At 38.7% G+C, this 26,408-nt stretch overlaps 1 protein-coding gene across 7 annotated transcripts; it reads left to right on the plus strand.

Moving 5' to 3' along the window:
* The first annotated feature begins 11,898 nt into the window (after positions 1-11,898).
* On the plus strand, positions 11,899-25,895 carry LOC112911721 (spindlin-2). 7 transcript variants are annotated; one of them, XM_072746373.1, is made up of 5 exons: positions 11,943-12,160; positions 12,832-13,058; positions 15,046-15,110; positions 16,662-16,715; positions 24,586-25,895. In XM_072746373.1, exons 2-5 carry the CDS (start codon positions 12,834-12,836, stop codon positions 24,668-24,670), a joined length of 429 nt encoding a protein of 142 aa, XP_072602474.1. In that variant the 5' UTR covers positions 11,943-12,160; positions 12,832-12,833; the 3' UTR covers positions 24,671-25,895. The 7 variants fall into 7 exon arrangements, with proteins under 7 accessions (XP_025844178.1, XP_025844177.1, XP_025844175.1 ...); XM_072746372.1 differs by having other exon boundaries at positions 11,955-12,215; XM_025988394.2 differs by having other exon boundaries at positions 12,088-12,227.
* The last annotated feature ends 513 nt before the right edge of the window (positions 25,896-26,408 follow it).

The following is a 26,408-nucleotide window of genomic DNA, read 5'->3' on the forward strand; positions in this document are numbered from 1 at the left end:
TGTTGAATGGTTTTTATTGATTTTAAGGGGGATCTCTCTATTTCCTGGATCTGAATGCCTGTTTCCCTTCGGAGATTAGGAAAGTTTTCAGCTAGGATTTGTTCAAATACATATTCTGGACCTCTGTCCCTTTCGGCGCCCTCAGGAACCCCAATTAAACATAGGTTTTTCTTCCTCAGGCTGTCATTTTTCCCTTAATCTATCCTCATGATCTTTTAATTGTTTGTCTCTTTTTTCCTCAGTTTCCCTCTTTGCCATCAACTTGTCTTCTATGTCACTCACTCGTTCTTCCACCTCATTAACCCTCATCGTTAGGACTTCTAGTTTGGATTGCATCTCATTCAATTGATTTTTCATTTCTACTTGATTGGATCTAAATTCTGCAGTCATGAAGTCTCTTGAGTCCTTTATGCTTTTTTCTAGAGCCACCAGTAGCTGTATAATAGTGCTTCTGAATTGGCTTTCTGACATTGAATTGTAATCCAGATTTTGTAACTGTGTGGGAGAGAGGACTGTTTCTGATTCTTTCTTTTGAGGTGAGGTTTTCCTTCTAGTCATTTTGCTCAGTGCAGAGTGGCCAAAAGCAAGTTGTATTGGGAAAAGGAGAAAAAGAGAGGAGAGAAAGAAAAAAAGAAAATGAAACAGAAAAAAGAAAAAAGGAAGAAAAAAAGGAAAAAAGAGAAGAAAAAGAGAAAGAAAAAGGAAGAAAGGGGAAGAGGGGTGGGGGAAGCAAACAGAAATCAAAGAGGAAAAAAAAACACGGGGGTGTATCTTCTGATTCTGCATACTTTAAGTCCCTTGACTTCCCCTGAAACTTGTCTGTCTAGCTGGTCTTCTGGGGGAGGGGCCTGTTGTGCTGATTTTCAGGTGTTACCACTTGGGGGAGCTGCTCAGCCCCCTGCCTGGTGCAGGGCTCAGTGGGGGTTGTTTACCCTGTGAGGCCGCAGGAGGAACAACTACATTGGCGGTGGCCAACTCTAGAGCCCTGGATTCAGCTCCCACAGTAACTAAGGAGCTCTCCTCTGCAGGGGCCTGGATGCTCTGGGTCGGGGCCGCTGATCTGCTCAGCTCGGGGCAGGAGCGTCCTTGCTGTCCTGGGCCCTCCTGGCCTCTGCCTGTCCCAGGGGGAGGCCGTATCCTTGGCTGTGTCCCCGGCGCCCTGTGCTCCGGGGCCTGCACTGTTGGATTAGGGCTCCCGGCCGGGCAGGCCCCTCTCCGCAGAGCTGCCCCCGAGCCCCTCCGCTGCTCCCAGGTCAATGCGTGCGCGCCCTGCAGTCCTTTAGGGAGCTCGCCACACTCTCCCCGGGGTGCAGTTGCTCTGTTAGCGTCCCAGGGAGCCTGAGGGCATCCCCGCCCTCCTGGGGTCCTGCTCTAACTCCCTGCTAGTGCCTTTCCACCCGGGAAGATTGGTGAAGCTCCTGCTTCTCTGGGACGGAGCTTTCCTGTCCTGGGGGTACTCGCCCCAGCCTTAGCCCACCTCCTCGCGGGGCTCCTCCCCCTTGGAGGCCTTTTGTTTCTGTAATTCTTTCCCCCTCCCCCGCCTTCCTACCTTGATAGAAGCGCGAACTCTTCTCACTGTAGCATTCCATCTGTTCTCTCTTTAAATCTCAGGCTGAATTCGTAGATTTTCAGGATGATTTGAAGGTTATCTAGGTAATTTGGTGGGGACACGTGATTTTGGGACTCTACTCTTCCGCCATCTTGCCCCTCCCTCCCCCACGTGTCTTTTTAAATGACATTATCATGTTGATGATGATCACTGCTTTGTAATACAGCTTGAAGTCAGGCAAGGTGATGCCCTCAGCTTTGGTTTTCTTTTTCAACATTCTTCTGGGTATTTTGGGTCTTTCGTGGTTCCATACAAATTTTAGGATTATTTGTTCCAACTCTGTGAAGAACGGCCATGGTATTTTGGCAGATATTGCATTGAATGGGTAAATTGCTCTAGGTAAACATTTTCACAATATTTATTCTTCCAGTTCATGAACATGGAATATTTTACCATCTCTTTGTGCCTTCCTTAATTTCTTTCATAATTATTCTGTAGTTATTAGAGTACAGAACTTTTACCTCTTTGGTTAGGTTTATTCCTAGGTGTCTTATGGATTATGGTACTATTGTAAATGGGATCAGTTCCTTAATTTCTCTTTCTTCAGTCTCATTGTTAGTGTATAGAAATGCAACTAGTTTCTGTGCATTGATTTTGCATCCTGCCACATTGCTGAATTGCCATATGAGTTTTAGCAAGTTGGGGGTGGATTCTTTTGGGATCTCTATATACAGTATCATATCATCTGTAAAAAGGGAGAGTTTGACTTGTTCTTTGCCAATGTGAATTCCTTTGATTTATTTTTGTTGTCTGATTGGTGAGGCTATGACTTCTAGTACTATGTTGAACAGCAGTGGTGAGAGTGAGCATCCCTGTCATTTTCCTGACCTTTAGGGAAAAGTTCTGTTTTTCCCCACTATGAATTATATTCACTGTGGGCTTTTCATAGATGGCTTTTAAGATACCAAGGAATGTTCCTTCTATCCCCATGATTTCAAGTGTTTTAATCAGGAAAGGATCCTGTATTGTCAAATACTCTCTCTGCATCAATTGAGAGAATCATATAGTTCTTATTTTTTATTAATGTGATCTATCATGTTGATTGTTTTAGGATGTTGAACCACCCTTGCATCCCAGGAATAAACACCACTTGTTCATGGTGAATAATCCTCTTAATTTTATTTTGGATACTATTGGCTAGTATCTTGGTGAGAATTTCTTGCATCCATGTGCTTCAGGGATATTGGTTTCTAATTCTCCTTTTTGAAGTGGTCTTTATCTGGTTTGGGGATCAAGCTAAAGCTGGTCCCATAAAAGGAGTTTGGAAGTTTTCTTTCTATCTTTTGAAACTTTAGTAAGATATGTATTACTTTGTCTTTAAATGTTTGGTAGAATTCCTCTGGGAAGCCATCTGGCCCTGGACTTTGTGTCTTGGGAGGTTTTTAATGACTGCTTCAATTTCCTTGCTGGTTAATGGTCTGTTCAGGTTTTCTTTCTTCCTGTTTCAGTTTTTGTAATTTATAGGTTTACAAGAATACATCCATTTCTTCCAGACTGCCTAATTTTTTGGCGTATCCCTGCTCATACTACGTTCTTAAAATCATTTATATTTCTGTGGTGTTGGTTGTGATCTCTCGTCTTTCATTCATAATTTTATGAACTTTGTTCTTTTCTTTTAAAAAAATAAGTCTGACTAGGGGTTTATCTATCTTATTAATTATTTCAAAATAACAGATCCTGGTTTTGTTGATCTATTCTACAGTTCTTCTGGTCTTTATTTTGTTGAGTTCTGCTCTAATGTTTATCATTTTTCTTCTCCTGCTTGGTTTAGGTTTTATAGTGATAAGTCTTCTTGATAGTATTTACCCTTGATATGATATGATGAAAATAGAAATCTGCCTTTATATTCTTGTTACTAAAAATCCATGGCCCCACATTTAATCATTTGGAAACCATCAGACAAATCACAATGTGGGACATTCTACAAAATATTCTACAAGTATTCCTCAAACCTTTCAAGATCATCAAAAGAAAGTCTAAGAAACTGTCACAGCTAAGAGGAGGCTTAGGCAACTAAATGAAATGTGGCATCCTAGATGAGATCCTGAAACAGAGAAAGGATATTGGACAATAACTTAGAACATTTGAATAAAGCACAAATTTGGTTAAATATAATGTATCAATATTTGTTTTTTTAATTGTGACAAATATGCCATACTGATGTAAAAATGTTAATTATAGAAGGAATTGGATGCATGGGAACTTTCTGTATAATCTTTGTAATTTTCTTTAAATCTAAAACTACTCCAGGGCAACGTGGGTGGCTCAGCAGTTTAGCGCCACCTTCAGCCCAGGGCCTGATCCTGGAGACCCGGGATCCAGTCCCACCTCAGGCTCCCTGCGTGGAGCCTGCTTCTCCTTCTGCCTGTGTCTCTGCCTCTCTCTCTCTCTCTCTCTCTCTCTCTTTCTCTCTCTCATAAATAAGAAAATAAAACCTTTGAAATGTCTTGACTTAAAAAAATAAAACTATTCTAAAATAAAGGCGCTTATTTAAAAATTCTTCATTAGTGTTGTGAAAGTGATGACTCTAATGAGTGAGTAACAAATACTTTTGCAAGTCAGGTGGTTTACAGTTTAAAAGTAATTTTTATGAAAGTTTACTAAGTATTTTTTTTTTTGCCTTTACTAAATGTTCATAGTTAGGAATTTAGAGAATTGAGTGGTATTGTTATATCAAAATTCCTTTCAGTCACATCTACTTATTTATGTAAAAATGTATTTTCTGTGCTTACATCCGTATAAATGAGAAAAAAGAGCTGGTATTGATTCTGAATTCTTTCTCATTCTAACAATAATTAATATTCATTAATGAATATATGAACTAATAGTATGGGGGAGGACAGACTGCATCAAGATGCAGTTCCACTAAATTTTTACTTTTATATATTTCAAGACTTATATTCATAATACATTTATACCATTATAAGCATTTGCTTATGAATAATAATTATAATATCTCAATCCAGAATAAGAAATTTAACTGTTAGTGCTTTGTGATGACTAGACATTTCATTTTGAAAAATTTCAGTTACAATATGTATATGTTTTGTTGCAAAGAATCGTGAGTGAAAAAAATATTCAGGTATAAACATATCGCATTAGGATAAATTTTTGTGACAAATGTAGGCTAGAAATTCAAATTCAAAAAATAATTATTTCCAATAGATAAAGAAGACTTTGTGCATTAATTTTTTAAATGGATGATGGTAGATATCAAATAGGTATGGCACTTTTATTTAATTGCATCCATTTTAAAAAGTGATGTAACCTCATTTAAAAACTTCAGTATTAACAGTATAAGGGAGATTATATCCTTTCTAAGTATACAAACTTGTAATTAAAACATTTTTTAAATATTTATTTATTTGTTTATTTGAGAGAGAGCATGAACAAGGGAAGGGGCAAAGGGAGAGGGAAACAAGCAGACTCCCCGGTGAGCCCCACATGGGGCTCAGTCCCAGGACCCTGAGATCATGATCTTAGCAGAAATCAAGAGTTGAATGCTTAAACGACTGAGCCACCCAGGCACCCTTGTAATGAAAACATTTTGATGTTATCCTAAAACATGCAAGTGAGTATATTAGTATTTCAGATTACTTCTAGCAGTTACAGGGGGCAAATTTTTTGGACATCCCTGTTTTAAGATGCTAATTTACATAAGAACCGTATATTTAAGCTTACTGAATTTCATTTGTAAAGACTCACCACGCCAAAGTCTCAGGCCTTCAAAGAATACATGGAGGTTTATAAAATAACACAATACAACATCTCAGATATTGGTGCAATAGGTAGAAAAAGCCAGGCAATTAGGCTTTTAAGAACTAGGTTTTCTTTTCAGATTAATGAGAGAAAAGTCCCATCAACTGATGCTCTTTGGGAGACATTCTACTCTAGTTTTATTTGGCCAAGAAGCTATTTAATGGAAACTCTACTTCTTGCTGCTCAAATGTAGTCCATGTACCAGCAGTCTGGGAATCACCTGAGAGCTTGTTAGAAATGCAGAATCTCAGGGACACCTGGATGGCTCAAGCATCTGCTTTTGGCTTAGGTTGTGATCCGAGATCCTGAGATCAAGTTGCACATTAGGCTCCCTACATGGAGTCTGCTTCTTCCTCTGCCTATGTCTCTGCCTCTCTCTCTGTATCCCTCATGAATAAATAAATAAAATCTTAAAAAAAAAGAAATGCAGAACCTCAGATCCTACTCCAGACCTACTTAATCAGAATCAGCATTTTATTAAGAGCCCTCCCCACCCAGATAATTCATAAGCACATTAAAATTTGAGTTCTAGGAGTATAGGCTATACAGTCTAGAGTTTGGTCCTAGGGCATAAACTAATTATTATCATTTAGGGAGCCAATCACTCTTAAATATTTTGATAATTTTTTTTTAATTTTTTATTTATTTATGATAGTCACAGAGCGAGAGAGAGAGGCAGAGACATAGGCAGAGGGAGAAGCAGGCTCCATGCACCGGGAGCCCGACGTGGGATTCGATCCCGGGTCTCCAGGATCGCGCCCTGGGCCAAAGGCAGGCGCCAAACCGCTGCGCCACCCAGGGATCCCTTAAATATTTTGAATGTACTTCGACAAGCAATTTAAACTACTTTAAACAATTATTTCTTATTTTATGATTATTTTTTTCAGTTATTTCAACCAATAGACAATTATTACATAAGGAGATATTTTAATATTTAATATTTTAATAAAATCTCAATACAAGTAGTTAATGCATCAGTTCAATAAAATCTTTTCTAATTATCATTAACACTCATTAGCTTCACATACCCACCAATCTGCAACTTATCATTTTAAACAATTTTCTTTACCATTAACAAGCCAAATAAAATAACCTCCTGGAATATAACCACTGGAGGAAATTACAAAGATCTTATCTAAGGGCAAAGTGATCCTTGAAAAGATTTTCCAGTGGCTTCAGAATATCATGGGGAAATAAGAACTTTTCTACTTCTTTGAAATACTATCTGTGTAGACCGCAATTCCCTTTACCTACTTGTTGCTAACAATACTTGTAGAAAGGCTAGAAGCAGTGGCACCCCTAAGAGCTGATTGAATATGCTCCTATCAGTTTCATGTAGATTCTCTGAAACCACAGCCAAAATCTTTTGAAATGAACCCATGAGTCCAAGGCCCATGAAGATCATCCTCAGTCTGAGAGTATGATGCTGCCTCTTGGACTCCTCCCCAGGAGCTCCTTCACATTCTGTTTATATAAATACAGGAGGCTCACTTTGCCTGTTGCCAAGTACTTCTGAGTTTGTTTCCCTGAGAAGTTGATTTTACTAAGCCAAAGCTTGTGTCCCAAAGGAGGTGAATGCCCCTACCTCTATGCAATGCCCATAGAAATGTTTTATTTTCTTCAGAAGAATCCAGAAGGCCTGATTCCCAAGAATTGAAGTGTGGTCACACTAAATTCATCATTTTAAACTTTCGGGCATGGTAGAAGGAATAATTTAGGCATCTAAAGATAAACTGTGATGCTTAGGTTCTCAGGACTTACAAATGGCCACCTTTATACTATGTCTCTAAATGGTAGAGACTGAGCTCTGATGTCTCTTCCCCTTCATATAAGGGGACTAATATGAGGGCCTCACCTTCATGACTTCATCTAACCCATATTATTTCCTACAGGCTCCATCTCCAAATATCATCACATAGGGAATTAGGGCCTCAAAATACAAATTTGGTGTAGGAGACACAATTCAGTCTGCTCACAACCCATTTCCCAAGCCACACTGGGATGGCTCAATGTGAGTTAAGATAGAAGAAGAGGTAATATATACAGCTGAAATAATGAGGATAATCAGCACTGGTTTATTCATGGATTAAAGTATGGTCAGAAACAGCAACCTTTTCCTCACGAATTAAACATGATATATGTAAAGAACAGCCTTGGAATGCCTTTCCTCATGGCTCTATGACACTAAGACACTGAAGTACTCACCCTCCCTCCAAATCTGAGGTATTAGAGGTCTATGTAATGCCTGCACATGTATAAATAAAAAACATTTCAATGCTGTCTTGCATAGTACCTTCCTGTCAAAGATTCATGGTGAGAAGTAGCCTTTCAGGGAACTGAACACATGATGAGAAAGCCCACAAACACATATCAACAGGCTACACATTCTTCCAATGAAACTTTTGAATGGGTTGTACAATTATCACATCCCCGCCAGTAATTCCAGCTTGAGTCAGTCTTTATTTTATTTTTTAACTTCTTTACCACTTTTTTAAAAGATTTATTTATTTATTTATTTATTTACAAGAGACACACAGAGAGAGGCAGAGACACAGGCAGAGGGAGAAGCAGTCTCCATGAAGGAAGCCTGTTATGGGACTTAATCCTGGGACCACAGGATCACACCCTTAGCCAAAGGCAGATACTCAACCGCTGAGCCACCTAGGCATCCCTTGAGTCAATATTTAGATGGACAACTTCACCAGTGTCATAGTGAGAATATGCCCTTATTTACCAGTGAAATGAACCAAGGAATGTGAGGTACTCAATATGGTATGGCAAAGCCATAGGAGAGACAGTAGTGAGTATCAACAACCTTCTCTCTTTCTTAAAGATAATTGTAACTGTTTCCCCTAAAAATATGTGCTTTAGAAGTAGAATGCTAGTCCAGTAACCAAAAACCATAGATTTGGAATAGTTCTTGCTTTCTTCCAGATTGAGTTTATACCACAATTCCATTCAAATGCCATTATACATATTCAGCTTGAGGAACTTAACTGGAATTTCTTAATAGATTTATGGTTGAGTTAACATATGGAAAATATATAGGGTGCTGTGGACTTCTGAAAATTTCTAGGTGACTCTGGGGTGTAATAACTGTTTAAAGGAGGACAGGAAGCCCAAAACTTGTGTGCAATGGGATCTCAAGGACAAATGGCAAGTTGTGGGGTCAGTTTGAGAAAAGGATAAGGAAAGTCAATACTAAAGAGAAAATAGTATATGAGAAATATATCTGCTCTTAAAACCTGTGTAGTTTGGAGAAGACACAAGGTGGAATAAGTAGAAACAGTTGGGACGCCGGGACACCTGCACCCCGATGTTTCTAGCAGCAATGTCCACAATAGCCAAACTGTGGAAGGAGCCTCGGTGTCCATTGAAAGATGAATGGATAAAGAAGATGTGGTTTATGTATACAATGGAATATTACTCAGCCATTAGAAACGACAAATACCCACCATTTGCTTCAACGTGGATGGAACTGGAGGGTATTATGCTGAGTGAAATAAGTCAATCGGAGGACAAACAGTGTATGTCCTCATTCATTTGGGGAATATAAATAACAGTAAAAGGGAATATAAGGGAAGGGAGAAGAAAAAGACTCCTAACTCGGGGAAACAAACTAGGGGTGGTGGAAGGGGAGGGGGGCGGGGGGTGGGGGTGAATGGGTGATGGGCACTGAGGGGGGCACTTGACGGGATGAGCACTGGGTGTTATTCTGTATGTTGGTAAATTGAACACCAATAAAAAATTAATTTATTTAAAAAAAAAAAGAAACAGTTGGGAAGGTTTGTCCCTCAGTGGCATTTAAGGAGTCATTCTTGCACACTGCATAGTTTTTACGTGCAGTGGTACCAGGAAAAATACTTTCTAAGACAACATCAAAGTCCTTCGTGCAAGTAACCAATGGGCTTATTGTCAAATTATCCTCACTTTACCTTAATTCCCAAGAAGGTACAGAAGTTAAGACCCGCTAGTTATTCCAGATTCCCTTTAAAGACAGTGACTCTCAACATAAGGTCAGAAAACTGTTTCAAGATAGAAGATTCTTGCTGGTTTCTATGCACAATGAGAGCTTTGATATCCTGGGACATTCAATATACTAATCTAATCCTACTTTACCATTACAGAGTCAGAAAATTCAAAATCAAAATGTGAAAGGATAGGGCAGCCTGGGTGGCTCAGCGGTTTAGTGCTGCCTTCGGCCCAGGGCATGATCCTGGAGACCCGGAATCCAGTCCCACATCAGGCTCCCTGCATGGAGCCTGCTTCTCCCTCAGCCTGTGTCTCTGCCTCTCTCTCTCTCTCTCTCTCTCTGTCGCTTATGAATAAATAAATAAAAATATTAAAATGTGAAAGGCTAACTGTAGGAAGCTGGTCCAAATTTCTGTGAAAGATTTTTTATAAATGAAGTCCAAAGACAGTATATGTCACAAGGAATGGTGTAAATATACCCATAAGTTGAAAGAATTTAGAAATAAAAATTTTGAGATTGTAAATTATTATGAGCTAGCCAAAGAAATCTGAAATTAATTGGCAGTGGCATATCTAGGAACAGAATCAGAGAAACACAATAACCTGGAATTGCTTAGACATTGTTGATAACCTCATCAATATCCACTTCAATCTTCTTTAATTGTGGAGTACCCATGCCATTTTGGTGGGATTAACCACACCTCCAACTTTAGGGGTACCACTTGATTAGTATAAGCCAATTATTCAAATGGATCCACTTTGTTAATGTGACTGTTTTTCAAATAAGAATATACACTTAATTTAAGATTGAGCGAGCATGACATTATTTTTTGTCCATATTACAAGAACAGGCAAAGGATCTATCTTGGTCCCAATCAAAATAAAGCAAAATTTTGATTAGAAGTTGTTGTATAGGTTCCCTCTGTCACTGCATAATAATAAGGGAGTATATAACTGCCAAAGTTGTTGACAGCCATATTGTAACATAAGCTTCAGGGTGACACAAAAATCAGAAAGAAAAGAGAAGACACAACAAAACTAGCTTGGATGTCATTACTGAGTATATTCATTTATTAGGACTGCCATAAAAAAGTAACAAAGATGCAGTGGCTTAAATAGTGCAAATTATTTTCTCTCAGTTCTAGAAGTTATAAAACCAGGACCAAGGTATCCAAGTCCAAGATTTAAAGCTTCTATCCTTGGCTTGTAAATGGTGATTTTCTGCCTCTGTCTCTGCATGGTCTTTCTTCCATGAGTGTCTGTGTTCTAATATCCTCTTTTCATAAAGACACCAATTATATTGGATTAAAGCCAACCCATGTGATGCCATTATTAACTTTAATTATTGCTTTAAAGGCCCTACCTCTAAATACATTCACATTCTGAAGTACTAGGGGCAAGGACAAAAACATGAATTTGAAGGGGACACAATTCAGCTCACAAAACTGACCACATCATTAACCCTAATCTGATACCTATCAGATTTTTCAAATAATGAACCAGTAAATAACATTTATTTTGAATCAGACTGAGATCACTTTCCTCATTTTTAAAAGTTTTTATTTATTTGGAAGACAGAGAGAACACAAGTGGGGAGGGGCAAAGGAGAGAAGCAAACTCCCAGCTGAGCAGGGAGCCCAACCCTGGGCTTGATCCCAGGATCCCCAGATCATGACCTGAGCTGAAGGCAGATACTAAACCAACTGAGCCACCAAAGCCCCCCAAATTGCATTCCACTTGAAAGTAACTGATAACATCCTAACAGATATAGCACCATAATATTGATATTTTACAGAATTATAAAATATTGTTGAAAAATCTATACACAACAAAGGATACAAAAAAGACGCAAAATTGATGCCACACTATGCAAAACTAGCTAACATTGTTACTAATTGCAATCGCATTCAAGAGTACTCCCTCAGTTTAAGACACTATTTCTCCAAAGCAAGATCTGAGGGGAGCACTTGGCAGGATGAGCACTAAGTGTTATGCTATATGTTGGCAAATTGAACTCCAATAAAAAAAATATTTTTTTAAAAAGATCACCATAACTAAGATACTTAACCTATTTTGGAAAAACTCTTAGTATATGTATTTCTGTGTATGTGTATACAAAATATTATGTCTGTGTGTTGAGTGATTGGAGAGGTGTGTATTTGGGGTTATGTGTCTGGGCATATGATTATCTGTAAATACATAAAGACGTGTGTATATATAGAGAATAAATATATATATTGTACAAATGTAAAGGATTTCTATATTCATATGTGTTTGGGGTGAGGCATTTCTTGGTCAATTTGTGTGTATAAAAAAAGTGTGCAAAATACTTGAAAAAAGAAAAGTCACTCCAGCAGGGGAGATTAGAGGTGGAGCTAGAGAGTCTGAGATGCTGGGGGTACAAAGGAAGAGGAAAGGAAAACCTACAGTAACCAAGGATCCTAATTTGGAAACAGAACGAGCAGACCCAGAGTTGATTCAGGACTGAGAGGCTGGCAGCTTAGTATTTAGCAGGAAGGGGAGGCCTCTTTAACTACAGGAAACTGAAAGTCTACTCCTATACGGAAAGAGGGAGGAGTCTGCGGCGACGGCGGCGGCTGGTGGGAGCCCGATGTGGCAGAGGGGCCGCCGCCGACAGGGAGGCGGGGGGCCCGCGAAGCTCAGAGCTGGGGATACCGCCGCCATCCTCCTCGCCTACCCCGCCACTCTCCTAGACGCGCTCCCCGCCTACGGATCCTTCCCTCCCAGCCTGTGCAAACACCCGGCTCGTCTCCCGCTGATCCTCCTTCGACACAGGCTCACCGCGGAGGCAGCAGCTAGGTGTCCGATTCGGGCACGTGAGGCCCGGGATCCGGGGCGGTGGACACCAGGCAGGGCAAGGCCATTGGTGGGCTCCAGGATGGAGAAGGGGGATGGGATGGGCTCCTGCGGGAGATAAGGGGTGGGGGCAAGCGCCGGCTGAGGCTGGGGTGGGGGAGTGCGATGGGAAATAGGAAAGGAGGGTGGCATTAGGAGCCAGGCAAGAAATTGAAGGTGAGCCTGGGGAAGCGAGGGCGCTAGATGCCAGGAAAGCGATCGTGGGTAGACAAGGGGCATATGGGCAGCAGGCTGGGGCGTCCAGGACAGGACGACAGTGAGTGCGTGCGGGTCAAAGGCGGTGAAGGGATAGGCGCTTTGCAGGGGATTGAGAGTGGGCGCCAGTGGCGGGTGATGGAGGCAGTGGGCTCTGAACAAGGAGGTAGCCTGCTGCCTCCTGCAGAGTTCCTAACCCCAGCCAGCACCACTGCCGCTGCCGCCCTTCCCCACAGCCTAAAGGAACCTAGGAGGGAGAGCACTTGGCAGGCACGCAGCCAGGATTTCCAGCACTGCTGCCAGGTCCATGGGGAAAATTTAGGTTCTGGCGCAGGGTACACAGACACGTCGCAGTTGGGAGAACTTCACTTTATATCATATTGAATGTTTCTCTCTTGTCTTCTCTCCTGCCCCTGCAGGCATGAAGACCCCCAACGCACCAGAGGCCGAAGGGCAGCAAACCAGGGCAGCTGTGGGCCGGGCCACTGGGTCGGCAAACATGACGAAGAAAAAAGCCTCCCAAAAGAAACAGAGAGGCAGACCTTCCTCCCAGTCCCGCAGGAACATCGTGGGCTGCAGAATTTCACATGGATGGAAGGAAGGTGACGAGCCCATCACCCAGTGGAAAGGAACCGTTCTGGATCAGGTGCCTATAAATCCCTCTCTTTATCTGGTGAAATATGATGGAATTGACTGTGTCTATGGACTGGAACTTCACAGAGATGAAAGAGTTTTGTCTCTTAAAATTCTTTCCGACAGGGTGGCATCATCTCAAGTCAGTGATGCAAACCTTGCAAACACCATAATTGGTAAAGCTGTGGAACATATGTTTGAGGGTGAGCACGGTTCTAAGGATGAATGGAGGGGAATGGTCTTAGCCCAAGCACCTATCATGAAAGCCTGGTTTTATATTACCTATGAGAAAGATCCTGTCTTGTACATGTACCAGCTTCTAGATGATTACAAAGAAGGAGACCTCCGTATCATGCCAGAGTCCAGTGAGTCTCCTCCAGCAGAGAGGGAGCCAGGAGGAGTTGTAGATGGCCTCATAGGTAAACATGTGGAATATACCAAAGAAGATGGCTCCAAACGGATTGGCATGGTCATTCACCAAGTGGAAGCCAAACCCTCTGTGTATTTCATCAAGTTTGATGATGATTTCCATATCTATGTCTATGATTTGGTGAAAAAGTCCTAACTGTCAGGGTAAACCTTGCCACATTTGTGAAAACAAATGTATACTTTGTGGACATGCAAAATAATGTTGCTTTTCAGTGTATTGAAAGCTTAAGGGTCCCTGTTAATTCAACATCTTTGCCAGCATAACTGTTGTTTTGTTCCAAAAAATACAAATTTATGTGGATATGACATGCTGCGTGTAAGGACTTTGTCATGTTGAAAAGATTGGGTGTGTTTGGTGGATGGGGCATGAAAGGAAGGGACAGCTGTAAATGCAGGCTGTGAATAAAGTTCAGCTAGTATCATAATCAGTCATCTAAAAATGGAATAGGACTTAGCCGGTCTGTCTAGAGAGGGGGGAGGAGAAGGAACTAGAGATGGGCCATGGGGAGAGGGAGTAGGGAAGGTGACTCCTTAAGGAAGAGGTGGGGCAGGGCCCAAAATGGAGAGGCTCTTCTGAGGGAGGGATGACCTAAGAGAGAGGCACCCAACTGAGAAGCGGTGGAGAATAACAGAGGGAGAATGAGATCTTGGGCTTAGAGGGCTTAGAGGAAAGCAGACAGAATACCTTGAGTGGAGAGGGACACAAAGAGAGAGGGCAAAGGATACTCAAAGGGAGGGTCTATGCGTGAGTAAGGAGACAGAAAGGGAGGAACACTGAGGAAGAAAGAATTCCAAGGAGAAAGACTGACAGAGGAAGTGAGAACACAGAAAAGGAGGTGTGGGGAGTGGGACCCATGAGAAATGGGAAGGCCCAGGAAAAAGTTGGACTTCTGGCAGTATCCATATTTTCCTCCCTGGCTCTGTGCAGAAAGGATGTGACAGCTGTCAGAGAACCAAATGGAGTGAAGGTTCCCTAGAATGGCATTATGACAGGGATGACTCAAGAGTTAAGCAGGGCCAACCGTATACCTAAAAGGCTTTTCTTACTTCAGGGAGCTCATGCCGCACCTGCTGAGTAGAGCCCCAAGCTCAGCCTAAACACTCTGACCTGACCCCCCGTGAGCAGGGGGCTGTGAGTAGCCTCCTCACTCTTCCCAGAGGACCCAGGTACAGTAAATCTTGGACCTGAAGGTCTTGGTTCATTTACCTTACACTGGATAAATAGTTCTTATGGAGACTGGGTCATGGGGCTGCTCAGGACTTAAGAGATGTGCCATCTTGCATTTGGAAAATATTTTATCCAAAAAAATGGAACCTTGCTGAACACAGGTACAGGAGTCCCCTCGCTGTTCTTTCTCCTACTGGACTGTGCTTTGCCTCACTATAGAGGAGGGGCATCAGAGGATTGAGGCTAACGTTTCTCTCCAGGACATGGGGAGTACTAGGCAGTCCGTGCTTCTGAAACCACAGGTGGCTCCACCCAGTGCTTCACTGGATGGAGGTCTGCTGCCTCCAGAAGCCCCGTTCAGGCTATCCCCCCAACAAATCTGGCAGCTACCAACCCTTCACAGGTACATCCTGGCCAGTCCAGCACACAGAGAAGCTGTGATGGAAGTTTGTGCAACTCTGTTTCCAGGTGAGATGGATGGCATGGGGCAGTCGGCTAACTCCTTCAACTGTATGATGCCACCTAGAGGGACAGTCATTGGTGGGGAGAGGGTGCAATAACCCCAATAAAGTCCCTCAAAGATACGGTGCCCCAACACATGGGCCTAAGTCCTCTTTTTCTCCTCCTTGCCCTTCCCCAGTCCTGCTGTGGAAGGTCCCTTCAAGACCCTCTCTGGTCTCCCCACTTCACACTTCACTAAAATATACCCCCGCCCTCAAAGGAAGAGTTAAGGTGACCCCACTGCCCAGGCTTCCCTAACTCCATACACAGTGGGGTGAGGAGGGTAGCTGTTGGCAGGGAGCTTTCAGAAGTCCCAAAAAAGGTGGTAATTCCAGTTCATTCTCTTCGCACAACATGGCCTGAAACTGTTTGCCTGAAGTATTACACAAGGCAAACCCACCTTGCAGGGATTCATTTTCTTTCTTTCATATACCAGAAAATTTAGTCTAGCAAAACACCTGCAGGCCATCCATGGGCCGATTTCAGCCAGCTGCCGTGTTTTGTTTGATCCCGGTGTTTTTATTGTTTTCTATTTTAAAATCAGCTACTTAGACACTTGGTAGATTTCACATTACAAAAATCCATATTTCTGGCCCACCTCAAACCAAACCAAACCAAACCAAACCAAACCAAACCAAACCGAGGATTAGGGCCCACATTCCAACAAGGATACAAGCAGCTGGGTCTGAGGAAGAGCTCAGCCCATTTTAGACTGAATGCTCTCTCAAACTAGCCATGTCCCCAGCTGGCCTGATTCACTCTAATACAATTCCCAGTCGTCCCCTGAAGGCATTTGCATTTGTAGTTTTGGGGCTAGACCCAGGGGAAAGTGCCTAGCTCTACTTTTGGCTTAAGCTGACCCCATTTGCTTTTTAACTCATTTGCTTTATCTTTATCCCGCAAATACTTACTTTAGGTGGGCTCTCTGCCAGGCAATCTTCAGGCACGGGTACTGGTGATATGGTAATGAACCAAAGAAACAGATAAAACAATGGTGGAGCTTTAATTTTAGTGTGGGAGACAGACAGTAGCCAAGACACAGTAGGTGAAATGTAAAGTATTCTCAAAGGGATAAGTGTTAAGAAAGGAAAAATAAAGCAAAGGATGTGGGATTGGAATTCTAGGTGGGAGGCTGAAATTGGATAGATAGAGTCCAGGGAGGGCCTCACTGAGACCATGGCTTTTGAGTAGTAAAGACCTGAAGGCAGAGAGAAGATGGGCCCTGTGGCTCTCCAGGGAAGGAGCATGCCAGCCAGGTAGAGGGACAGCAAGGCAGGAGTAAGCCTGACATGCTCAAGGAACACTGAGGATACCAGCATGGCTAGAGCCAAGTGAGCAAGGTATAGGCTATCAGGAAGTGAGTTCAGAGAGGTGATGGGGATCTGGCAGAAGCTGAGAGGTAGCTTAGATAGCCTTGCAAGTCTTAGAATGGAATTTGGTTTTTATGCTGAGTGTGATGGGGAGCCATTTGAGTATTTTGAGCATAGGCACGACATGATTTCCCTCATATTTTAACAGGAACACTCTTGCAACTCTGAAGGCTTGTCTGTTTGGACTTCAAAGAAGAACAAGGTAGGTCTTCTATGTCAAGGAAACAGAGTAGAGACATAGAAATAAATTTTCACATAGAAACTTGAATCATAACAGAGATGACATATCAGGTGAATGAGGAAAAAACATTTGAATCAACAAATGTTTCAGGGTTAATGTGTTTTCTGTTTGCCAATAAGTAAATTTTAATCTGGTTATTACATATTACCCTCAAATTTCAAATGGAAAATAATTAATACTTAAATTTAGAAAATATCATTTGTAAGAAAATATATTCTCCCCTGTAGAAATGGGGAAAAAGTTTACTTAAAAGCAGAAATCCAGAGATATTGAAAAATTTGATAAATGTGATTTTATAAAGATATGAATTTTTCTAATTTCAAAAATCATTGTATACAAAATGGAATAAAATAAGTTTAGGGCAAACTTTGATAGTTAAAATGAATCAATAAAATATATATAAAATGAGAATAAAACAAACAGTTCTTAGAGAACTTGGGAAAAATATTAACAAACATATCACAAAATAGGAGATCCTATGGTCAATCAACATGCTTTATTTTAATCTGCTTCCCATATTTTTTCTTTTCCATAACATATGTTCTCTCCCAAAATTCTCTATAATCTCCTTAATTAATAAGGGTTTTTTTGCCCTTGTCAGAATATAAGCTCTATAATGTGTGGTTTTCCTTCCTTTTTTTCATTTATGTATCTCAAACAATTAAAATAGTATCTGGCATATAGTAGGTGCTTAGGAATTATTTCTTGACTTTGTTTCTCACCAGTAAACAATGAAATGGAAGCTAAAATGATAAAGAATTTCATATGCATCAGATCAGCAATTTGTATGAAGTTTGAAAATATGTGTTGTTAACAAGATAAGTGGGAGATCCTATACCCTGTTGGTGGGAATTCAGTTGGAGATAGGTTGCCATTATCTAGTGGGTGTGAAGATGGCATATTTAGAGGTTTGTCCTTTTTTACTTTATACGAAGACAATTCTGTATTGATCTCTCATGTTTCTGCATGTTTTGCAAGCAAGGCACTAAATCATTTTGGTTGTGTGTTACATTCCTTTGAAGGAGGTGTGAATAACAAATATGTTTGTAAGATGGGATAGTATTTCTCTGTGTAGCAATGGTCAGGGATGCTTAACTGAAATCTAATAAATATTAATGTCTCCTTCCAGAGAAAAACATTTTAAAAGGCATATTTACTACTCATTATAAATATTAGGTTAATTAAAATGGTTTCCTTTCCTCTAATGTAGTCTACTGTATACCCTGTTGTATGTGGGTCTCAGGAATGTAGAGTTAAATTGCTGATCCTCTTTTTTTTTTTTTTTGGTATATATTTTTTATTGGAGTTCGATATGCCAACAATAGCATAAACACCGAGTGCTCATCCCGTCAGGTGCCCCCCTCAGTGCCCATCACCCACTCACCCCAACCCCCCGCCCAGCTCCCTTTCCACTACCACCCCTTGTTCGTTTCCCAGAGTTAGGAGTCTCTCATGTTCTGTCATCCTCTCTGATATTTCCCACTCATTTTCTCTCCTTTCCCCTTTATTCCTTTTCACTATTTTTTATATTCCCCAAATGAATGAGACCATATAAGGTTTGTCCTTCTCCGATTGACTTAGTTCACTCAGCATAATATCCTCCAGTTCCATCCACGTCGAAGCAAATGGTGGGTATTTGTCGTTTCTAATGGCTGAGTAATATTCCATTGTATACATAAACCACATCTCCTTTATCCGTTCATCTTTCGATGGACACCGAGGCTCCTTCCACAGTTTGGCTAGTGTGGACATTGCTGCTAGAAACATCGGGGTGCAGGTGTCCCGGCGTTTCATTGCATCTGTATCTTTGGGGTAAATCCCCAGCAGTGCAATTGCTGGGTCGTAGGGCAGATCTATTTTTAACTCTTTGAGGAACCTCCACACAGTTTTCTGGATACATTTTGAAGCATAACCTGTATAATTTTTTTCTTAGAGAAGATATCTGTTTTTCTTAGAGAAATAGAGGTGGGGTCCATGACAACACAAGATTACATATTTTCTGATACCCTTGAGTCAAATAACATCTCGAGAAACAATAAATGAAGCATTTGGGCTCTTACTGCCTCAGGTTGTGTGTAGGATGCTGATGTAATGACCTCCTGGAGAATGAGAAACTGACCACAAAATCTTAAGTAAATTTTTATTCTCAGCTTTACCTCCTTGCTAGTTCTTCTGTTGAAAACAAGTGAGAACTAAAGGATGCTATCATGGTAATGGGCAGCAGGTACCCAAACATTTTGTCATGGATTTAAAATAGCTAGTATAGGATTTAATAGATAGTATAGGATAATTGGCTGTTCAAAAGCAGGCAGGATTTAGACAGTTCTTGAACTAGTACTGTGTCTGAGTAATGGACAGAGACCTATACTTATATAGAATTATTCAAAGTTCATTGCCTAGGTCACATCTCATTCCCTATTTCACAGGCCCAAGTGATCTTGTCCTTTCTGAGTAGAAGTTTAAAATGGAGGTGGTATGGTATTAGTGATTTATTATTAGTGATGGGATCACACAGTCAGTCTTGTTTTTTTTTTTTTTTAATGTATTAATGTTAAAGAGATATGATCAGAGTCTCCCAACCCTTTCCCCTAGGTCATTATTGGAAACAATTGCAAAGTACCACTTTGGAATCCCAATAGTCTTCCTGTCTTAGAGATGACAATGCATTTCCTAATAACCCATTTCCTGTAATTATATTAGAGAAGTGATGCAATGTCCTGGTATGCCCATAAAGGTTATTCCTTCACTCTCATATTAAAATTGTGCTACAGCTCAACATAATGTTTTGGTTGATATTTCAGAATACTGATAAATAAAATCCTTTTTCTTTTTGTAAATTTGTAACCATTTGAGGACAAGCACAATAATTACACAAATGGAGGTTAAAGTATCTCCTTTATAATTGATAAAAGCTGGATGTTTAGCCATGAGGCCACATACTCATGAGGCCACATTCCTCATACTTTACCTAGTCACAGGCAGAACTGGATAACTGCGGCCTCTCTGATAGACAGGTGCCCATGGCCTGCAAAGCTTATTATGTGTTTGAGTATAAATTGGAGTACATCTTCTGCCTAAAAAAGATAAATCCAAGAGACAACTCAAAAGGTTTCTTACAGGGGATCCCTGGGTGGCTCAGCGATTTAGCGCCTGCCTTTGGCCCAGGGCACGATCCTGGAGTCCCGGGATCGAGTCCCGCATTGGGCTCCCGGCATGGAGCCTGCTTCTCCCTCTGCCTGTGTCTCTGCCTCTCTCTCTCTCTCTCTCTCTCTCTCTCTCTCTCTGTGTGTCTATCATAAATAAATAAAAATAAATCTTAAAAAAAAAAAGGTTTCTTACATGTCCAACTCCTAACAAACACCAATTAAAGAAGTCATTGGGAGATATGAGGCCAGGGGAATGAGGGTCCTATTTGACAACTATTATACATAGACTTGGTAGAAGAATGAAAATGAATTGTCTTTTTTAAAAAAAAATGCTTATTGAAGTACATCACTGACACATTATATTAATTTCAGGTATACAAATTAGTAATTTGATATTTGTATATATTGTGAAATGATCACACATAGTTACAATTTTTTCCTTGTGATGAGAACTTTTAAGATCTACTCTCTTAGCAACTTTTAGATATGCAATGCAATACATTGTGCATACTACATCCCCATGACTTATTTTATAATTGGAAGTTTGTAGATTTTGAACCCTTTCAAACATTTTGCCCACAATTTCTTATCTTTGTGAAGTTAACATATTGTACAACATGCTGAACATAATTTTCAATGGATTATAATTTACGGGAATAATATTTAAAATATTAAATATTTAAAAAACATAATCATGTTATTTGTTATATATTAATATAATTATATACTTATTAATATATAACAATTTTTAATTATGGAGGCAATGCCCTTTTCCCTCCAACCTGCCAAAGCATCGGGTCATGTGTTTACTGTTTCTGCTTTCTCTTCTCTGTTCATTGTTGGTCCCTGGGGATTTTCCTGACACTCTTTAAAGCTCAGCAATATATTAAATAGGTGATCTGTCATATTTTAGCTATCATTTTAAAGTGATTTTAATGAAAGAGTATTTCTCTATCCACATTTTAATCTCTTTAAGTCAGGGGTTAATTAGGCACTCCTTCGGACAACCAGTGGCACAGTTCTATCCCTTGGTGACGGAGATATGAGGATTATAGGGAAATCAGAGAAGTCATACCCGCATTTTAAGAGGGCTGTTCTTCAATATCTGCTGTTGCTCCTTTAATGAATGAAATAGGCAGTTCACAGTTTATCTCAGAAGCCTCTCAAATTGATTTTAAAAACACATTAAATTTCTTATTATTTAATAATTTAAAAAATATTTAAAATATTTTATTTTATATTTTATTCATATATGTATATTATATATTTAGATAATATACTAATACATTTATAATGTATAAATATATAATTTATTATATAAAACATAAACATTTATTACGTTATATAAATTCTATAATATATTAACATATAATTAGTTAACATATATAATATAATAACATATATAATATAATATATGCATTATGTAATACATTATTTTATTAATATAATTATTCTATAACTATATAATTATTAATACAGTAATGCATGTATTATATATTATATATAGGATATAATATATAGAATAAGTATTATATTTTAATAAGTATATAATTATATTAATATATAACAAATAACATGATTATGTAGATATTATAGACTTATGTAATTAATCCTATAATTATTAACATTATGTATTAATATTTTAGGTTTATTTAGGTTTATATTTATTTTTTCTTGGATATATATAATACATATTATATATAGTATATAATTCTATTAATACAAATATATTTGTGTTTTAATATATTAATAGAAGGTAAGTCCTTACCCCTGATTAAATTGGGAGTAGGGAACTAAGGTCTCCTTGCCTTTCCTTCAATTCTCCAATTAATTGGCAGTGATCTTTTAAACATGTAAATGAAATTATATTTAAAACTTAAAACTCTCCAAAGGCTTCCTATTACAGTTGATATCCAATCCAATATTCTTGTTTTACCCTGCAATCCCTAGACCAGCATTCTCAACTAGAATGGTATTGCTTCCAAACAGAGAGAAAATTGATCCCTTGTATAGGAGGTGAAAAAAATCTTACCTGTTACAATGGTTTGTGATCCTCCAAAGCTCAATTGTATCTGACAAATCTTAGTTTTAAAATTATTCTCAATGGTTTTCTTGGATATCCCATGGACAACACTGATGCTGAGTTCATGGAAGATATACAAAATGTATGCAGGATCAGTGTTATAAAACCATACTAAATAGGTGGCTGTGATTGGAGTCATATCATGAGAAGTGGCCTATATGCCTATTGGCTTCCTTGACTATCTTTACATTTTATCCTCCATGCCTTTGTGTGTAATGTGGGCTTTGAGAATTAAAACAGCATATATTTAATTCTACAAAAGTCCAACTCATTTATGCCAAATGATGCAAAGAAAGAAAAGGTCAGTAATATATATAAATAGCGGCTAGTTAAAACATATTATCAAGCCAAAGTTAAAAGTTGAGATGACTAAAAATTACTTTTAAAAAATTCTTTTTTGTATATTTTATTGGAGTTCGATTTGCCAACATATAGTAACAAAAATAAAACCGTGTCAGGAAATATTATTCATTTTTGAATATATGCAAGAACACAAAAACCCTGGCTGAAAGGCATAGTTTTCTTTTTTCTTTTTTAAGAAAGGTAAAGCAAGTATCTGAAAATTGAGCCTGTAATACAATTGCTTTTTCCAACAGAATTATAGCATAATTACTGAAGGGCCTATATATTTTATACTGTCCTGTTAGGACTTTCTAATATTTTTTTATCCTTGAGAGGATTTTACTACAATGAACTCAGAACAGGGGTCACAGTTCACATATTTGACAAAAAAGTACAAAAGTAATAATATTAAATTGAAAATGCAACTACATTTCACAGAATAATGTAGTACCACCCTAAAGAATTACTTTGGTTATGCTAATTCATCAACTAAGCCATCCAAGATTTGATTAGATAAATAATTCAGTAATGTACACTACAAAACTACCTACTCCCATGAAAAAGTGTTTATTTTTAGTTACAGGTTCATAGAATCTTTTGGATCTTTATATTCCCTAGCCTTTTTAGTAGAAGCAAAGTGAATAACATATCTATCCTGTCTAAAAATATGTATTTGATTATATATATCAAGTAAAACGTACTTCAAAGAGCTTTTTGCCATCCACCAAAAAGAGGAAATGTCATTATAAGGAATTAGTTGTATTTAAGTAAAAGCTTTCAGGAAAAATTTAAAATACTAATGATGAAAAAATTAAATACCTGTATTTCAACACTCAGTTTCTTTTCTAAAATGTCAATCTCTGTTTGCTGTCCTATATATGTAAATTGGACTGGTTCAATTTGGACTATTTATGGTGGGAATTTTAAACTTAAGCTTGGGTAAAAAAAAGGCTGTATCAATATTTGTCATGCCAGAAAATTTATGACTCAAACTTGTGGAGATTATTAAACTTCGGGCTGACAAAAAAATAGTTTTTGAATTATTTTGCTTCTGTTGGAAAAATAGTTTTCAAATTATTTTAAAAATATGGTGATAGTGATATGTATATAAATTTACAATTTGCATATCTGAATTTTATACATTGTAATTTTGTAGGTAAATAAATTCGATTGCAATCTCTCAACAAATAAGTTGAGTTAGACATTAGTAGCTTCCTAAGTTTTAACTTCTATCTTCAAATTTTACTTAATCTTATATCAAGCTTGCTGTTTTTATGTATGTATTTTTATATATGATGGAGACACAAGGGCAGTCCGGGTGGCTCAGCAGTTTAGCGCCACCTTCAGCGTGATCCTGGGTCTCCAGGATGGAGTCCCACGTGGGGCTCCCTACATGGAGCCTGCTTCTTCCTCTGCCTGTGTCTCTGCCTCTCTCTCTCTCCATGTCTCTCATGAATAAATAAACAAAATCTTTAAAAAAATAAATAAATATATTTTTTTTCTATCTCATAATTTGGAGTCAGAAATAGGACTCCAGAAATGGGTATTATCAGCAGCAAATGATCAAAGGGCTCAGAGTATTCCCATTCCCCCTTTGTTATCTTCATTATGCTAGTTTTGCCCTCAAACTGGTTACAGAGATTCCAAGGGTTATATATAACAAACATTATATGGTCTCATTCATTTGGGGAATATAAAAAATAGTGAAAGGGAATAAAGGGGAAAGGAGAAAAATAAGTGGGAAATATCAGAAAGGGAGACAGAACATGAAAGACTCCTAACTCTGGGAAACGAACTAGGGGTGGTGGAAGGGGAGGTGGGTGGGGGGTGGGGGTGACTGGTGACGGGCACTGAGGTGGGCACTGATGGGATGAGCACTGAGTGTTATTCTATATGTTGGCAAATTGAACACAAATAAAAAATAAATCTATTAAAAAATGAAAGTAAAATAAATAAATAAATAAATAAATAAATAACACAGCATCCTAAAAAATAAAAGGAAACATCATTTCTTGTTTCTTAAGAGGAAAGACAACTTTTTCAGAGCACTGCAAAAGATATATTATTATATTTAATTGGCCAGGATTAGATCATATGCCAAATGCTAAATCAATCACTTGCAGGAGGACTATTACCATGATTAGCTTAGAGTAACTTTGGGATCACTAGGATAACAATCTCCCTTTTTTGCTTATCTTGACTCTGATCTCTGTGCTGCTTACATGATTAATAGAGCAACTTGATCTTCATATCCTCTCAGGTTCACTTATGCCCAATGGAAAAGATCATCTACCTCCTATCCAGAAGACTGCAAAATACCATTGTGCCTCATTGTCTCTGACTAGGTTATGTGCCTACTCCTAAAACAATCACTCTAATGGTATTTCAGTGCTCTGGAAGGTTACACTTAAGTTGTTCCAAAGAGGAAAATGAAGGCACTATTACCAGAAGAACTGTGATTGGATGCTAGGCTGCAATTCCAAATGATGTTGCAGTTCAACACATTTTGCTGCTCAGAATTTATACGAACCCTTCTTGTCATATATACTCATTCAAAAATGTCTCCACAAAAGTGTTCTTTCATCAATTACTGATGGAATGGGAATTGTTATCAGGTTTGGAAAATACCTTTGCAAGAGTAACTGCTATTTTAACTTCTAAGGCAATAGATTAGTTTGACTGTTTTTGAAGTTTAAATAAATTGTAAAGAAAACTGTGTGCCCTTTTGTTGTCTTCATTTCAACATACTTGTAAGATTTATTCATGTTGTTAAATGTGGTTGTAGTCTCATTGTATGAATATACCAAAACATATACAGTCTACTGCTGATGGACATTTGGGTGATTTCCAGTTTAGAGCTATTATACATGGTTGAACACATATATTTTATAATAAATTATTGGTCTTTGGATTTTAGTGATAAGAACCAGTAAGTCAAGAAACATTCATTGAAGAAACAGAAACTGGATGAAATAGCAAAAACTAAATAAATCTGCCAAGGCGACTGAAAACTAAGAATAGAGAAAATAATTACCCACCTAAGATATAGGGGAGAAGAGGTTCAAGAGAGAAACAGGGAGTTTGGTGAATGTTTTTCTCTTGGAGAAATTAATCCATTCTAGAAGGAACTGCTAAAAGGCTTAGAGCTCAGAAGACGTTATGACTACTTGTTGAAGCTAAGGATACAGAAATTGGAGCCCAGAGCCCTGGTAAGCCCCTTTCACTTTTGGTTGGGATGCCAGGCATAATATCCCAGGAGTAAGGGTTAATCAGAACTAAATAAACCCTTACATAAAGGAAAGTGTATCTGCAAATAGTTGTCCAAAAACATTGTATGAACTTTCATTTTCATCAGCACTACATGTGAAACTCTTTTCTCATGCTCAATGACATTAATATTTTAATGCTTTCTCATTGATTGTTGAGTCAAGATTTTTATTGATCCTATTCTCCCTTTTAGGAATTATTTTATTGTTTTAAGCTTATTCCGTTAACATGCAGCCCATCAAAAGATTCAGTAACTATTCACTTGATTCAGTACCTATTAAATATTCATATTGTTCACCTCTCTCTGGTCTGTTCATTTGCTTTTTCTTGTGTTTTATTATTCTTCATTTTAAATTTTAACAAATAAATTTTGATATGGGAGTAAATTTAGTGTAAGTTTTCCCCAGATATTTAAAGAATTATTTCACATCTCTTAAAGAATACCCAATCTTTCTCCACTGAATTGTAAAACCATTACTTTCCTCATTTTTTGTAAAGTTATTTTTTTCCAAAGGTGTCGTTTTGGATAAATAGATCATATTACCAGTTATGGTGGAAACACTGTACTAGATGTAGAGTAATGAGAGAAAAGTTAACTGTGGTCACTGTAAAATTGAGTTTTATAGAATGATGACCAGACATATAATAGGTGCTCAATAAATATTTCTCGAATAAATAAGAGAAATAATGGTTTCAAAAATATCTAATGTCCTGAGAGAATCCTTACTCCATATAGAAAAGAACAGGACAGGCAGCCCAAGTGGCTCAGTGGATTAGTGCCACCTGCAGCCCAGGGTGTGATCCTGGAGACCAGGG

The sequence above is a fragment of the Vulpes vulpes genome, unplaced genomic scaffold, assembly GCF_048418805.1.
Source record: "Vulpes vulpes isolate BD-2025 unplaced genomic scaffold, VulVul3 u000000669, whole genome shotgun sequence".
NCBI classification, from domain to species: Eukaryota; Metazoa; Chordata; class Mammalia; order Carnivora; family Canidae; genus Vulpes; species Vulpes vulpes.